The sequence below is a fragment of the Geospiza fortis genome, unplaced genomic scaffold (genome assembly GCF_000277835.1).
Source record: "Geospiza fortis unplaced genomic scaffold, GeoFor_1.0 scaffold361, whole genome shotgun sequence".
Lineage (NCBI taxonomy): Eukaryota > Metazoa > Chordata > Aves > Passeriformes > Thraupidae > Geospiza > Geospiza fortis.
In genome coordinates, this window is record NW_005054356.1 from 1958106 (window position 1) to 1970921 (window position 12816).

Below are 12816 nucleotides of genomic sequence, written 5' to 3' on the forward strand. Positions count from 1 at the left end.
TGCTGTGCTGTGCTGTCCCCTGGGCCACCACTGTCTGACCCCTGGGACAGAGGGGATGTGTGATGTGCAGGGATGTGCTGAGGAGGGCTCGGTCCGGTCCTCCCCGGAGGAAGGAGCAGTGGTAATGGGAAGAGAGCTGCAGAAATTTAGCTTGCTTTTAGCTGAACTGTTTCATTAGGGTGAATTCTGTTGGTTCATGGCTCTGCAGCCCCAAGAGAGGCACTTGAGGCACTGGGATGCTCCTGGTTTTGTGACACCTAGGAGGTCTTTGGGAAGTCCAGCCTGTGCTGTCGCCGGGAAACACTGCAGAGTTGATTGTCTGCAAAGATCCCTCCTGGAGACTCTTCTGTGACACTGAAAAAGGGAACGAATGAGGCTTTTGTGGGCTCATGGCACACAGAGCCCACGTGTGAGAGCTGTGGCAGGAAGGGTGCAGCGCTGTCAGTGTTGTCTCAGCCACTTCAGTTGTTTCTTGTGCTCATTTACCTGCTGCTGTTTCTGATGGCTCAAAATCTGTCTGTCTCTCTTGCAGCGGAGCTGGAGTTTGTACAGATAATCATAATCGTGGTGGTGATGATGGTGATGGTGGTGTTGATCACGTGTCGGCTGACCCACTACAAACTCTCTGCGCGCTCCTTCATCAGCCGGCACAGCCAGGGCAGGCGGCGGGACGAGAACCTCTCCTCAGTAAGTCACACCCTGCTCTTCCAGACACACCTGACAGGTTGTGTTTGGCCCTGGCATCATCTGTCTCTGTTTTGGGGGTGAGGGGGCATTTTAGGGGTGCCTCTGGCTCTTTAGGGTGCTGTGTGTATGGACAGCCATAGCCTCTGCCTTTGCCCTGAGCTTTGCAATTTGGATTTTACATTAGTGAAGTGCCTGCACAAGGCTGTTCTTGGCATGTCCTGAAACCACCACCCCCAGCTGGTTGGGGTTCATCTGCCTTGGTTTAGCAGTCCCAAACCACCCAGTCCTTTGGCTCCAGTTAGTCTAAAGTGTCTGTATAAAAACTTCCTGGCTGTCCTGCAGAGAGCAGGAAATCCTCAGTAACTTGCTCCAGTTTTCACCAGTGCTGCTGCCATTACTGCAGTGGAAGGGGCAGAAATCACTTGTCAGCCAGACAAGCAGGGATCTCTCCAAGGGGATGTGTGAGAGACTTTCTGAACCTAGGCTCCCAGCTCCATAAAAGCCTGAGGAGAAATGTGTGAAGTGTACCTCTGACAGGGATTTGAGGGGAAGCCTCACCAGCCTCAAGGCAGATGTAGGTTCATGCAGTTTCCTCAAATGTAGTGGCTCTGAGAGACTTAGAAGGATGTATAGAGAAAAGACATCACATTTTCTTGAAGGGTGAGCATGTACTGTTCACTGCTGCCTCCCTGGCTTTGTCTTCAGTGCAGGGATGTCTTGTACAGATATTCTCTTTTTTAGCATTCACCCTGAAGGGTCTTAGAGCCCTTTAAATAGGGCTCTCTCCAGGTCACTGCTGCATGCCCCCTCCTCTGCAGGCTGCCAGGGCAGGCTGGACACCCTGCTGCTGCTGTGTGCTGCTCTGTGTGGGGCTGTGCTCCCCTGAATCAAATCCATACTTGCTGCAGGAAAAGGATCAAATACAGAGATTGCTTCGGGGTTTTTGTCTTCTATTTTTCCATTTTCTTTCCTCTAATGTTTTTTTTTTGAGCGAGATATCTAAGATGTTTCACCAACCCGGCCTTCACTGCAGTTGCAGGCTGCCCAGGGCTGTCCCTCGTAGCTGCTGTTTGTCACACACCACACACAGCAGACAGAGGTCCCTTCTTGCTCCCTTCTTGGCTGCTTTTTGAGGGGGATGCCCCGTGGGAAGGCGAGCTGCGCCAACCCCAGCCCAATTAACCCCTTGTTGTGTGGGCTGTGAGCGCTGGGCTGTGATCCCAGCTCAGGGTCTGTCCCTGCTGCAGTGGGATGGGAGTGCTGGGAATGCCTGATCCCACGGGATGCCTGATCCCACGTTAAACCAGCTGGTGTGAGGGTGGAGATGGCTCAGGCACCTCCTGCTTTGGGGCTCAGAGCCCAGCTCCCCACACATATCCCAGCTTCACACGGAAATCTTACGTTCCTCTTACGGTCCCGTGCACCCACTTCCAGCAGCAGCAGGGTGTGGGCATCCAAGCACATGAGTTATCAAAAATAGCAGAAACATTGTTTTCCCATTTTCAGATTCTATCACTGTATTATCATCATGTCCAGAATGTTTTACCTGCACAATGCCAACTGTGTCGTTTTACATTTTCAAAGTTCAGCTCAAGCACTCTTTATTTTAATACAGTAATTTCTGTGTTCTTAAGTGCCCTGCTTTTTATTTTCTTCAAAAAGAGTTCAGAAGGCTAACATAGAAAGAAAAGAGAAAATCACATGGAGATTGACCAGAAATTTCAGATTGAATGAAAAATTGACTCTTTAAAAAACAATTCCTTTTCCCCCTTTATTGTTTTTTTCTATTTTAAATTTTACCAAGCCAAAATTTCCAGCCATTTTTTGGCTCAGCTCTGTTACTTATTCAGCCTTCAGACACATCAGTGTTTAAATGGCTTTCCAGCAGTTTTGGCCACTGTGCATCTGCTCAACCCCAGTGAGAATGTGGGGTCTTCAAAACCTTTTTTGGAGCTAAGGAGAGAAATAGGAATGTATAATTTTTGGGTTTTTAAAAATTTTTTCCTATCTTTATGGTTGTTTCCCATCTCCTGCCCTGTCCATGCTGTGTGTGCAGCACTGATGGAGTGGCAGCAGAGATTCCCTGTGGTCCCAGCACCCTCCTGATGGGACAGAGAAGCCCCTCGTGTGCTAACGAGCAGGAAGCTCGTTACAGGGGGATCCAGCATAATAAACACCTTAAAGGCAGCACCTTTCGTGTCTGTCAGTGCAAAACAGTCTGAAGGAGGGCTGGAGCCTGGCAGGCAGAGGCCACGCTGGGCTGGATGCTGGTTGATGCAATCCATTAAACTTGCACTGAACTTTTTAAATCCCAAACTTCATTTTGGTGTCGTGACCGCAGACGGGCACTGGAGCTGCATTCGCGCTTTTCATCTGCTGAAATATTAAAGCAGTTCATCCCATGGTCAGGGTGCTGCTGGGTCTGCTGGAGTTGTCCTTTTTTGTTGCTGCAGCTCAAAAATTACAGCTGAAGGAGAAATTAATTTCCCTAAAGGGTTTTTTAATGCGGCTCTCACTGGCAAGCAGTTTTTGTATTGCTTCATGCATTTCTCCATCACCGTTCTTGCTGTACTTAAACTCTTGTCTCCTCATGACAAGTACCTTTTATTTTCCAGAACTAAGAATATTTAAGAAATGCTACTGATAAGTTTTTTTTCCTTTTAGAATGGCACTTTCTCTGCACCTTTGTAACAGTGGTATCCCACTCCCCCAAGAAACTGTACCTTTGTGTCCCCCGAAATAGAAAACGAGTCTTCCTGAAGGCTCAGAGACTTAATCTGCACCATGCAGCTTTACAGAGAAAATTCTCTGACATCACTAAAACAAGGAGTTCTAAAAAAAGTTGAAGATTGATGTCTAAAAAGACATTTAAAAGTAATTTTAGGTTTCTGCAGCAAGTCCTGCATTTCTTGTGGAGGCTTTTACAGCTGTGTTGCTCACCAGACAGCAGAATCTCACCTTTCAGTTCAGAAACCTGTGGCTTTCTAGGCTGTTCGTTGTTAAGGTGGATTCAAGTCCTAAATATTCTGAAAATCAGAGGTGGGTGAGGAGGGGCTGAGGATTTGCAGTGATGTTGCTCCTGCAGTTTTGCTTGGCTCAGTGGGGCTGTGGAGCCATCCCAGGGCCAAAGTAAAGGCTAAAACCAGGGATATATTCTGTCCTTGAGGCTTTGCCCTCCTCTCACTACTGATTTCCAGCACTTTTAATCTTGCTATGGAGTTTTTAGGGGAGCTGAGCTGCTCCCTAGATGGGTTTCATGGTAGTGTATGATGCAGGGGTTGGTTTTGGGGAGCATTGGGTGCCTGTGGTCAATTAGCTGTGGGCACAGGAGTCCTGGGAGAGGTGGTTAATAATGGCTGCAGAGATCCAGCTCCTACAGAAAATGGGTCTCCTGTCTGCTCCTCCTCTCTCTGCACATCCCATTTTAATGCTGTTTCTGCTACTCTTCCATCCACGTGTTGCCCAGGGCATCATTCCCGGACCGCATCTGCACAAACAGATGAATGGTGTGTGAGCCAGAGCTTTGATTCCAAACACATGGGCAGGATCTTGGTGAGGCTCTGGCTGCCTGGGCACTTGGGGTAGGGCATGTTTGGGGTAGAGCAGCCCTGCCCATCACCTGCCACAGCGGGATGTCCCAGATGAGCCTGGCAGGGCTGGGAAGCACCAGGAATCTCAGCAGCCGCCCTCGTGGGAGCTGGCTGACATCACTCCCGGGAAAGGGGGGAGCAGATGGGATATTGCCATGGCACTGCCCACTGCCAAGTTAAATATAAAACATCTAGCAGAAGGCAGCGGGGTACTCGCTGCTCAGGAAGTCTGCCACGGGGGCACGGCAAAGTAAACACAATTTTGGGAGTGCTTCCCGCTCCTGCCCACTGCTTTGGTGTCCTTTGGGATGAGGTGACAGGCTGGCAGCGCCTGTGGTGGCACTGGAAATCCTCCCTGGGCCCTTTGGTGTCATTTGGAGGTGAGGATTTGTCCTGTGGCACATGCAGCTCCTCTTGGATCTTTTGGCTGCTGGGGGAGTTTGACTGCAGACTCTCCCTGCAGGCAAGAAATCCGTGTAAAATGGACCAGACTAAACAGTCCATGCCTGTGTAAACAATTGCATGGTGGAGTCCCGAGGTCTGGAGTGAAACAGGGTTGTCTTGCTCAGGAAGGGCCATGGGGCTGCAGCTCAGCCAGCACATTGCTCAGCTGTGGCCAGGGAGCTGCTGGCATTGTGGCACTTCAGCTCTGCTCCAAGGAGGTGCTCCTCAAAACCCCATGGAGAAGGGGGAAGGCTCTGGGCGGTCTCATTTCCATTTAAATCGCTGTTTTCCTTGCACTGGCACCAGCCCTGCCTCGAGGTGTGTGTGCAGAGCTCAGCTTCAAAACCCAGAACCTGATGGATTTTCTCTGTACCTGATACCACGTCCTATGCCAAAGGAGAAAGTACATTCCAGCATTGGGGAAAAATGAGAAAACAGGAGGGTGGGGGATATAATGGGTGATTTCTCTGGAGATTTTAATGTGGTGCTAGTGCTGTGTTTGGGGCAGGTAGAGAAATAGGAGTTCTCATAGGAGGAAGGTGTGTGGTTTCCTCAGACCAGACTCTCACTGCAACACTTAAAGGGAAAAAAGGGGTTTCTTTTCCCCTTGGCATTTTTTTTCCCACTGGTGCTAAATACTTCTGCCAGTGCCTGGCTTACTAGTGCCAGAACTGGAGATTCACCTGCAAGGAGCTGGGAAGTTCCAAGTTATAATTACAAGCCTTCTGGCTGTTTTCCTCCAGCTCTGCCTGCCAGAGGGATGTTGCTATATGTGAATATTAGCAATATTTAAATATTGCAGTTCCTAAGGCAAAAAAGTCTGGGGTGAACTGTGCGTGCTCAGAGTATCACCAGCAGATGGGAGGAACCTTTGTTTGTTTGTTTTGATCATGAATTGTAAACTAGTCTCAGGGTTTGGGGGAAATTGTGGCTTCACCCTGCCTGGGGTTGTTGGCACTGAGGTTTGGATCTCAGGATCAGGGTGATGCTTGCAGTATAAGAAAGCCTCTACACTTCATTCCCTCAGTCTATTTAAGTCAAGGACCACTTACACTTTGGGAAAAAATACTCTGAAACCATCCTGTTGCTACAGAGTTTTTTTCTTTTTTTTTTAGCCAAATCAAAATTAGTCTTAACATTTGGTTATTCACTTATTATCTTTATTTTCCCATGATGTCCGTGGTTGTGAGCATCAGAATGTGGGTGTGAGGGTTTTTTTTTTAGTTTGGTTTTTGTTGGTTTTTTCTTTCTTTTTTTTTTTTTTTTTAATCTTGTCATTATTTCATGGAGCATTTTTTGATGTCTTGTGAATCACCCACGGCTCATGGATCACAAATTGAAAAATACTCCTCTGGCATGTTTGAACCAGGGAAAGAACCATGCTGGGGGTGTGGGGGTGGCAGGGGGGAAGTCTGCAAATGGGAGAGGGTTGTTTGGTAGTGCTGTTCTCATCATTCATTCTGCAAACAATCCATTAAATGGACACTGAGGTGCAAGGGAAGGGACGTTTTGCTCGGAAGGAGTGTTTTGAGTGGCCATGTGGTGACACTGGAGCAGGTACCCACACGATGCCCGGCACACACGATCGTAGTTGGAGATGCTGGTTGGGGTTGGTACGGGCAGGCAGGAACGCGTTGGTGGCAGTGTCTTCTCTAGGTGACAGCTGGCACAGGCTGTTTGCAGCAGGAGCTTACACCCCTGGCATCACTCACCCTGGCCTCTCTTCTCCTTCCCCACGCAGGAGGGAAGCCTGTGGCCTTCGGAAAGCACTGTGTCGGGGACCGGCATAACCGAGGTGAGAGCGCTGCCCGTCCCGCTGTCCCGCTGTGCCCCAGCGCCTCCCGCCTCTCACCCCTCTCCTCTCGTCTCCTCTCCCTTCCAGCAGCAGATCTACACCCCGCGGCCCAGCGAGCGCCTGGCAGTGCCCTCCTTCCTGCAGAGGGACCGCTTCAACCGGTTCCAGCCCACGTACCCGTACCTGCAGCACGAGATCGACCTGCCGCCCACCATCTCGCTGTCGGACGGCGAGGAGCCCCCGCCCTACCAGGGACCCTGCACGCTGCAGCTGCGCGACCCCGAGCAGCAGATGGAGCTCAACAGGGAGTCCGTGCGGGCCCCCCCAAACAGAACCATCTTCGACAGTGGCAGGATGGAGGGGCCGCCGCCGACCTACAGCGAGGTGATCGGCCACTACCCCGGCTCCACCTTCTACCAGCACCAGCAGAACAACAACGGGATGCCCCCCATCTTGGAGGGCAGCAGACTCCATCCCTCACAGATCAATGGCCTTGAGAGCACAACGACGACGACGACGGCGTGGAACAAAGAGAAAGAGAAACAAAAAGGGCACCCCTTTTAAAAAAAAAAAAAAAGAAAAAAAGGAAAAATGAAAAAAAAAAGGCAAGAAATTAAATGAAACACTCTGCACTTCTCATTAAAAGAAAAAGGAGAGAGAGTTGAGGAAGATGTGCAAAGAAAAAAAAAAAAAAGAAGCCCTTCCCCATCTCTCCGTGTATAAATATTTACTTGTTATGTCTGGTCTGAATGCACAAGCCTACCAAGCTTGCAAAAACATTTCTTTATTGAGCTGTGTCTAGACGTTTAAAAAGGAAAAAAAAATTCAACTGTAGTCTTTTTTTTTGTTTGTTTCTAGTTGGGCTGTGTGTGAATGCTTTTTTTTTTGTTTGATTATTTCACTTATCTTTAAAAACAAAATATTTGCACAAAAACCATTTTGTTTAAAGATCTGCAATATAAATATATAAATATATATTAAAAATAAGAGAAAGTGTATGTGTAAGGAGCAGGAGTATTTTTGTATTAGAAGAGGCCTATTCAAAAAAAAAAGTTGTTTTCTGAACTAGAAGAAAAATGGCAATTTTTTGAGTGCCAACTCAAAAAGCATGTATTACATTGTAAAAAAACAAAAAACAAAAAAAAAATCAAAAGCAGGGGTTTAGAGTTATTTATATAAATGTTGAAATTTTGCACTATTTTTTAATATAAATATGTCAGTGCTTGTGTTGGTCAAAGCCTCTATCATGTCTACCATGAACCTGTTAAGGGATCTAAGTGGAAGTGAAGAACAAAGTAGCTGGAAGGGGAGGAGGATCGCTGGAGTGGAGATGCCAGCCCTGGGAGGAGCGGTGAGCGAGACTGCAGTTTATGCAAATCCTTAATTTCCAGAGTCCCTGCGCATGGCCGCCGACAGCCACGGCTTTTATACATTCCCTACAAAGCAGGAGGAGTTGGTGTGTGTCTGTCTGTCATCCGGTAGGATTATTGGAGTAACAAGGTAAAATGAAAACTCCCTGCTTCTCACAGTCAGGAATGACTGAAGCAGGCAAAAATTACTTGATTTTTTCTTTTTTTTTTTTTTTCTTTTTTTTTCTTTTTTTTTTGACAACCTCTAACTTTTTGGAGGGGAGGGTGGTGGGGGTTGAGAATAAACTTCTGTGTCTGAAGGAACAAAAGTGTTTTTTGGTTTATTTCTTTCCATGTTCAACTGAAGGGCCCTGCTGGAGCCAAAGCGGTGGTTGTGGAAGTCGATGTGAGGAACTGGTAACGCACCCACTGGCTGCCCTTCAGCTGGGTTTAAATGTCTCGTTGAAAGGACGAGGTGGAAAGTGTGGTGGTGGTGGTGAACATCATTTTCATTTTGTTTCAACCTCCCAAACCTCAATTTGGGATGAATGGGCGCAGCCGTGTCCCGCGGCGCTGCCGTCCCTGGTTGTCGCTATTTTTGATGTTTGTTATCCAGTTAAAGAGGCACCAGGTACAGTAGATGGAAATGAATCTGCTCCTGTGTTGTATTAATTAAAGGCTACAAAAATAATGCTTAAGGCTTTAGAAGCAATCCCCCCTTACCTCTTCTGGGACGTCCTCCCCCCCAGGTCCCGCTGCCTTCCCGCCGGGCGTTGCGCGTGGTTAATTTCTCTCGGTTTTGGAAGCGCTTTGTCTTGCTCTGCCCTTGTTTACATTTTCTGTCACCTCGGTGTCTGGTAGGGGCTTCACCCTCGTGGTGAATTTGTAGGTGACTGAGTGAGTGAGTGGGAAACCCGAGAGAGCGAGGGGGAGAAGGCAAAAGGGAAAGATCCCGTTGTGGGTCCCGAGCGTGAGGAAGGGTCGGTAGGGAGCCACAGAGAGCGAGGATTTTACAGGGGGGTGTGATTTGATTTCCTGCAGGATGCTATCTAGTAGAGTGACATAAATGAAAGATATAAAGGCAATAACTATTGTTTTTAAGCAATTTTTTTATTACTTGAAAAAGAAAAAAAAAACATTACCATGAGAACGGTTTTGAAGTTCTGACCATTTGAACAATATTTATATGTATTTTAAAGAAGATGATGAATAGCTGAACTTGAAGTTTGATCATTATTTTTTGCTTTTTGCCTTTTTTTTTTTAATTTCTGCCTAGAAATAGTCCTGTACCTTCTCAATACTTCAAACTGCTTTTCCACAGCTCTTGAAATCTTCATAGTTTTACAGTCACGCAACCTAAATTTTGATGACCTAAAAAAAAAAAAAAGAAAAAAAAAAAGAAAAAAAGCCACAAAAAATAAAGTAATGCAAAGGAATAAATCTAGTGTGTCATGAAAGGTACAAAACTGGTGAATTTGTACGAGTTTTTAAAATGTATCTTTCCTTTATGTAACATGTCTATTTAGTGCCTTATTAAACAAACAGTAACCCTCCCTTGTTAGAGAGGGGGACACAGAATCATCGTTAGCAGTACAAGTAACCAGCGTCTGGTCTCTTGCTCCTTTGGACCTTGCATTCACTTTTCCAGTCCCTTTTTCCCGGAGCAGCTCCCTGTGCCTGGCCACACCTGCTGCTCCCTTGGCCGCTGCTCTGCTCCGACTGTTCTTAGGGAACTTGAACACGTTTTATGCACATTATCCTACCCGGGGAGGTAGGAATCTGTGGTGGATATTGTAAATGAGATACCAACCAAAAGAGAAAGCGAAATATAATATCTACTGCCCTCTTGAGCCAAAATGCGTGAATAGTGTTGTTGGGGTTGGGTGTGTTTGTTTTTTTGTTTTGTTTTTTGGGGGGGAGGGAGGGGGGGTGTTGTTCAGTGATCTGAACTAGTTTTGTTTGCTATTAAAAAAATACGGTTACCTCAGCAGATTTTGGGTGGAATATGCATCACATGTTTAAAACTGAGCAGTGAGTAAAGAGGTGGTGTGGGGACCACAGGTTGTTAAGAAATGAGATTGTCTTGTCACAGGGTGTCACCTGGCCACCAAACCCCGTGGAAAAGTCAGGGAAGTGGGCAGGGGCTGGATAGGCACAGAGGGGTAGTGGGAGAGGGTCTGAAGATGCAGTGCAATTGAACCCAGCTCTCATGCTTGAAAGTCCTCAAAATTTCAACCAATTCTCTTTTCCCCCTATTTTTTTCCCTCCCTCCCCCATCCTCTCCCAGTGTGAGCTTTTATTTCTCTAGTGTCACCCCAAGCTCTGCGCTTGAGTGATCAGTTTGTTGAGTTCCTGGGTCCAGTTTCATTTACCTCTTTCTCTAGTTTGGGGAGCTTAATGAGTGTGAAATGGGGTGGCTCATCAACACCAAATTTCTGTTGCAAATGATGCCTTTCAGCCCATCCATGCACAACCCCCAAGCTGCCACCTTTCCCTGGTCTGCTGCAGCTCCAGTGGGGAGAGCCCCAGGTCTCAGGCAGTGGGTGCAGCTCCTCAGCAGAGCTCAGCTGTTATCTTTTGTCTTTCTTCTGTCCATCCCTCTCTTTGCAGTCCTGAGAACTGTGTATTTCAAGTGCAGATACCAGATCTGGGGCCCAGATCGACTCCAAGTTCTGAATGGGTGTTTAGAAATAATGGTCTGTTCTTTTTTATTATTATTATTATTGTTGTTGTTATTGTTGTTGTTATTATTATTACTACTATTTAATGTTACTTTTTGCCTCGGGGTCCATTTCTTCCCCATTCCCATGTCCTGAATTGCCACCAAGGCAGGGAATTTGCTTTGCACACCCTTGCTGATGTTCCTCTGGCCTTGGTGCAGCTCAGTGGAGAGCGGTGCTAGAGTGTCCTGCAGCTGCCAGCACAGAGATTCAGGCCCCTTAAAAGTGATTTATTTTTAAAGAAATACAGAAGAATCAAAGCATTGCTAATGCTTAGCAACCTCATGTCCTAGCCTGCCTTTTTGCTCGGAGTTTTAAGTCACGTTAGCTTTAAAAGGGGTTGTTGATCTTACAGAGTTTCTTAGCTTACAGTACGGCAAACAGCATCCCTAAAGTGCCCCCAAACCTCACTGGCCTGGAATGGGAACGTGGCTTTGTTGATTCTGGTGGGGTGGAAGGATGGGTTTCATTTGGGGCTGACACTGGTCAAACACAGTTCCCTTCACAACCCTTGGTTACACCGGTTTGAAGACTCAGCTTTACTAATCCAGTGTGTTGTTTCCATACGTGTTACAAAATTCATTCTGTCTTAAGTGGGGTCTAAGGAAATCCAATTGCTTTCTGGAGAATCACCCTTTTGTATGTGTATTGAATTATAAAATTGCACTAACTGCTATATTAAAAAAATAAAGAAATCAAAGCCCAGTGTTTTTCCTAAGGATTGGGAAAAGGCTGAATCAGATGTGTAGCATTAACAGTGCTAGGCCAGAACAGAATGAATTTTAATCTTTTCTGTCTCTGAACTGCTCAGAGATTTTCTGTGTACAACACAAAGCTACAAATAAAAACAAGACAAAAAGAAGTTTTCCAGAAACTGCGCTTCAAATTTTTGCTGTACTATAGAAGCTCATGAAGGACAACATTAAAGTCCTAATTTGCCTGCCTTATAGACACATTTCATTGTATTAATATTTTCTTAAACTTCCAGTTGCATTGTGTTGGCTTTGGAGTTTGTTATAGGCAGTCCTGTATCCTGAGTTCTGTTCAATTTAACCTTATGTAAACTATTGACAGCACATGCAATGCAGTACTTATCTATATTTTGCTGTTTTAGTATGAATATGTACTCTGATGCCAATTTACAAAAATCTGTTGTAAACGCTTCTTGTGTACCAGTAACCAATAGTGGCAATTATATGTCATTCTAAAAGCTGCAATACTTATACAATAAATTTTACAATACTTTGGAAAATTTGCCTTCACCTTTTGCTTTGTTACCCAAAAAAAAAAAAAAAAAAAAAAGAAAGAAAAAATCAGGGTTTGTCAACACAATGTAATTTCAGTTTTCCTATTTTCTTCTGGAATGTTGGAAAATGAATCTGCTCAGTTTTGGATATTTGTGTGGGTTCCCCTCATTCTGAAGCACAGCCCCAGTTCTGCATTGCCACCCGTGGAGCTGTAGCTGGTTCCTGGTGCATCTGCATGCTCCCTGTGTGTGTGTGCACGTACAGCTCTTTCCTTTGGAGCAGATCGGGTGCATGGAAAGCCGTTTCCTTTGGAGCAGGTCAGGTGGCACAGCTCCAAGCCCAGAAGAAGCATTCCTGGTTTGCACCACTCTGTCCAACACTCCTGGTCCTGCCTTTCAGCCGAGAACGTCACTGATGGTCAGAAGGTCTTAACTTGAATAACGTCAATCAACAAGAGCTGCACAGATTGACTCAAATCCTAAGCACAGACAATTTGTGTGACTTCTTTTTTTTTTTTTTTCCTTTCTGAAACTGTGGTCAAATTGCAGTGATCACATTAAAGCGATTGAAAACTTGTCTGTTTGCAGGGGGTTTTCTTTTGTGTGTCTGAAGGATGGATGTCCCGTGGATTCACCCAGACCTCGGGTTTCCCCCTGGGCTGAGGGATGTGTAGTCATTAATCCCTGGGGTTTGCTGCCAGCTCTGCCCAAGCCCTCAGTCTCCCCAGCCCTCCTCTCTGGCTGGTCACAAACCTCTGTTCCAGGTGGCAGCACTGTTAAAAATGTTAAAAAAGTTAAAAGTGGCCCCTGGCTTTGACAAGCAGCTCCACCACAGCTGCTTTGGATGGGCAAGGTGTGGACACTTGGCTTTGCTTTGGGCACAAGGAGCTCCTGTAGCAGGATGCTGGGGTGCTCTGCCTGTCCAGTTATTTGCAGCACAGCCCCAGGCTGATGGTCAGCGGGGAGAATATCTCTGGTAAGGAAT

The 12816-nt window shown here is 46.4% G+C and overlaps 1 protein-coding gene across 3 annotated transcripts; it reads left to right on the plus strand.

Moving 5' to 3' along the window:
- Positions 1 to 532: 532 nt before the first annotated feature.
- Positions 533 to 12407, plus strand: PMEPA1 (prostate transmembrane protein, androgen induced 1). Of its 3 annotated transcripts, XR_004082028.1 has the most exons (4): positions 533 to 687; positions 6463 to 6516; positions 6604 to 8016; positions 8233 to 12407. XR_004082028.1 is itself a non-coding variant. In XM_031059143.1 (3 exons), the coding sequence occupies exons 1-3, from the start codon at positions 574 to 576 to the stop codon at positions 7078 to 7080; spliced, it is 645 nt and encodes a 214-aa protein (XP_030915003.1). In that variant the 5' UTR covers positions 533 to 573; the 3' UTR covers positions 7081 to 12407. The 3 variants fall into 3 exon arrangements, 2 of the variants coding, with proteins under 2 accessions (XP_030915003.1, XP_030915004.1); XM_031059143.1 differs by having other exon boundaries at positions 6604 to 12407; XM_031059144.1 differs by having other exon boundaries at positions 6607 to 12407.
- The last annotated feature ends 409 nt before the right edge of the window (positions 12408 to 12816 follow it).